We start from the raw sequence: 3,222 nt of genomic DNA, 5'->3' as shown, positions 1-3,222 counted from the left end.
ATATATATTATATTTATATATATATATATATATATATATATATATTATTTACCCAGATATGTCTACATTTTTAGGTAATGGATGTCCTTTCTTTAAGGTATTTCTACCACGTTCTAAAATATCATCTAAGAAATCTTCAAGTTCACTATCATCAGACTCCAAAAGAGAAGGTAAAAATCCATTAGACTTTGATGTTGAAGCAGTTGCAGATAACACCATTATACTACTATCTTGAGTATCTTCTTCTCCTTCACCTTCAGCAAATCCTTCATCATTACCAAGTGGAACAGCAGTATTACTTGTTTCAGCAGCACTTGCACTATATTCTTCTTCTGGTGTTCGACCTTTCTCCGTAACAAGAGGTATAAAATTCACTACAGAAGGACCCTCAGCAGTAAAACATGTTTTTGGAGTTAATTTTCCGCCTATAATTATAACGAATAATTAATAAAAATTGAAAGAAAATATATATAAATAATATTACAATCAATAATATGTGAATCTCATACCTTCTAATAAATCCTGTAAAAGGCACGAAACTGCATGTGAAGACCAGGCCGCATCAGAGGTACCCGCCAATCTGACTAATTTTAGGAGCTGTTCTTCACTCATAAGTTCACACAAGCTAATTGCAGGACGTGTAGATATCACTAGCCTAGCGACTACCTATATGGCACATGTTACAACAATTCAAGAAATTACCTCATAAAGCATAAAGCTTATTATTTATTAAAAAATCGTCAAATATCTACAAGCTAATAATATTTTAATCATAAATTTTAATAGTAAGCGTAAATAAATCGTAAAATATACTTAATGCAAATAAGATATATACTAATTTTAAATTTTATATTTTGTTTAAATATAAATAACACAAATATAGAAGAAAATGAAATAAAAATCGATAAATACATATAACAATCTTAAATCAAATTTACTTACTTTGCAAGCTAATAGGAACATATCCACATTAGCAGAATTATACAAAATAAGAGCAATAAGTCCACGTGCCACAGGCAGAACATGCTGATGTGATAAGTTAGATATATATTCAACATCCAAATCTGTTGCTTCTGATTTGCTAGAACTTATATGACATAATTAAATTGTCATAAAATGTTAAAAATTAATTGTTGTGATATAAATTTTTATCACAAACCTCGTATTTGCTTGTGATTGCGAACTGCGCGAACTGTGTTGTGTATCACTCTTACGAATACCAAGGATATCTTTGAAGTGCTTGGCAGAATTTTGTTTTAACGTTTTTTTAAAGAATTGCTCATGCGATTTCAATGTAGCTTTCATTTTACTGCATAATGAAGCAGTATGTGATGATAAATTAGTCCATCCCTTCAAAATTTACGTAATTTATTTATTTTTATATTTCATTTATTATAAGAATAAAATGAATATATTTTTCATACCTGTGATGATGTATGAAATGCTTTTTTTGCTTGCTCTAATTCTTGAAGTTGTTGCTTATGATGTAATTTCTGTAATTTTTTACGATAACTACAAGCTGGAGAACGATTAGCGTTACCATATTTCCTTTGCATTGCAGATTCGCCTTGAATAAATTCCCAACGAGATAATAAACCTTTCAAAAGAATTTTTACAATAAGCAAAATTCAAAATATTAATACTTTATATTAAAATTATTAAATACAATAAAATATATACAATATATAGCTTATTAAAATTATAAAATATATATATACCTTGTTCTCTATTTTTTTCACTATTCTCTTCCAAACAAGTAGATGGAATCGCTATAGTATCCAAACATACTGACAAAAAAAGCAGTACCCAGCCTATAAGTGTTATATCTAAATGATTTATATCAGATGCTTGAGGATTTGATAATGGTGCTAATAATTTGCCTAATGTGCGAACCATGGCATCTATTACGGAAGATCTATTAACTCCAGCAATCAACGATTTACGTCCAAGAAGTGTCAATAAAATAAATACTCTAAAAATTAAAAAAAAAATATTCGTTTTAATGAACAATATTTTTTAACTTTATTAAAGAATTAAAAATTATATTATATATCGTATATCGTATATCGTACCTATCTTGTGGAAATATGTGCGTAGACGATGAAGAATAAAGATTAACTAAAACATTAGATAAAAAATTACCCCACCAAGGTTGATGACCAGCCATACGCGTTAAAAGAGCGACAGCCTGTAACTGTAAACGCGGAGCTGGTGTAACAACACAAATCGAATGAAAAAATTTTTCACAGACAGTTGGTGTAAAAACATCACATATTGATAATGGTATCTAAAAAAAGAAAAAAACAGATATAAAAATCTAAACAATTATAATAAAAATCTTAATAAATAAAAATTAATAAACATACGCTAGGTATTGGACCAATTTCATATACTGCAAATAAGAGTATATCGAGTAAAGTTTCTCCTAAAGCTCGCAATTTATCAGTAGGTGCATTAGTTAAAGACATTGTAGGTATAGTTTGAGAACCTTTCCATGATTCCAATCGTCTCCATACACCACGTACAACATTTAATTGATGTTGAAACATTATACATTCCTATAATATAAACATATATTTTTTATATATAATTATTACATATAAAATTATATTTTATATTAATTTATTTTATTTAACTTACTTGATAAGTAGATAATATTTTTGCAGATGGTTGTTCTTTATTTTCATTAGGTATTTTACTAAAAGAAAGATAGTGTTGCATATGCATAACATTAGTAGTTTCTGAACACAACAGTGGATCCAGTAGGCATTTTAATTTTTCAGTAGCTAGGCTAAATCTATGGCACAAATTAATAATTAATTACTAATTAAAATAATAAAATAATAAAAATAAATGTTGAAATTAATAAAAATATTAAAATATAAATATATATATTAAATATAATAAAATTTATATTTCTAAATAAATATGTTATAAATACCTGCACTGTACATCTTCTGCAAGAGCTGATAAAATATTACATTGTGTATCAATAGTAGCTTGTATATTAGAATCAAAAGTGTTGTCACAAGTTGATAAACTACTATTTAATTCCGCATAATCTTCTCCAGGTAAAACCATCATGTGCCCATAAAAAATTCCTAATGGAATTTTACACATAGTAGGAGACATTCCATAGCGACCTATGATTATAATCTAAAAATAACAATTTTTTATTATTATATCATGCAAATAGATAAATAAATATAGTTAAATAAAATA

At 27.1% G+C, this 3,222-nt stretch overlaps 1 protein-coding gene across 1 annotated transcript in view; it reads right to left on the bottom strand.

Annotated features, from left to right (window-relative positions):
- The window catches only part of LOC102672739 (baculoviral IAP repeat-containing protein 6), a 21,528-nt gene that overhangs the window by 9,728 nt on the left and 8,578 nt on the right, over positions 1–3,222 (bottom strand). Inside the window, exons 17-26 of the mRNA XM_031510868.1 lie at positions 2,942–3,156; positions 2,641–2,797; positions 2,367–2,558; positions 2,073–2,287; positions 1,719–1,972; positions 1,425–1,597; positions 1,160–1,350; positions 943–1,087; positions 510–666; positions 53–425 (exon numbers count right to left, since the gene is read on the bottom strand). Coding sequence (XP_031366728.1) covers positions 53–425; positions 510–666; positions 943–1,087; positions 1,160–1,350; positions 1,425–1,597; positions 1,719–1,972; positions 2,073–2,287; positions 2,367–2,558; positions 2,641–2,797; positions 2,942–3,156 — 2,072 coding nt within the window. The remainder of the gene's footprint in view (positions 1–52; positions 426–509; positions 667–942; positions 1,088–1,159; positions 1,351–1,424; positions 1,598–1,718; positions 1,973–2,072; positions 2,288–2,366; positions 2,559–2,640; positions 2,798–2,941; positions 3,157–3,222) is intronic.

This window comes from Apis dorsata, unplaced genomic scaffold, assembly GCF_000469605.1.
Source record: "Apis dorsata unplaced genomic scaffold, Apis dorsata 1.3 scaffold_28, whole genome shotgun sequence".
NCBI lineage: Eukaryota > Metazoa > Arthropoda > Insecta > Hymenoptera > Apidae > Apis > Apis dorsata.
Note: the sequence above shows the minus strand (reverse complement) of the source record. Positions and strands in the feature narration are given on the sequence as shown.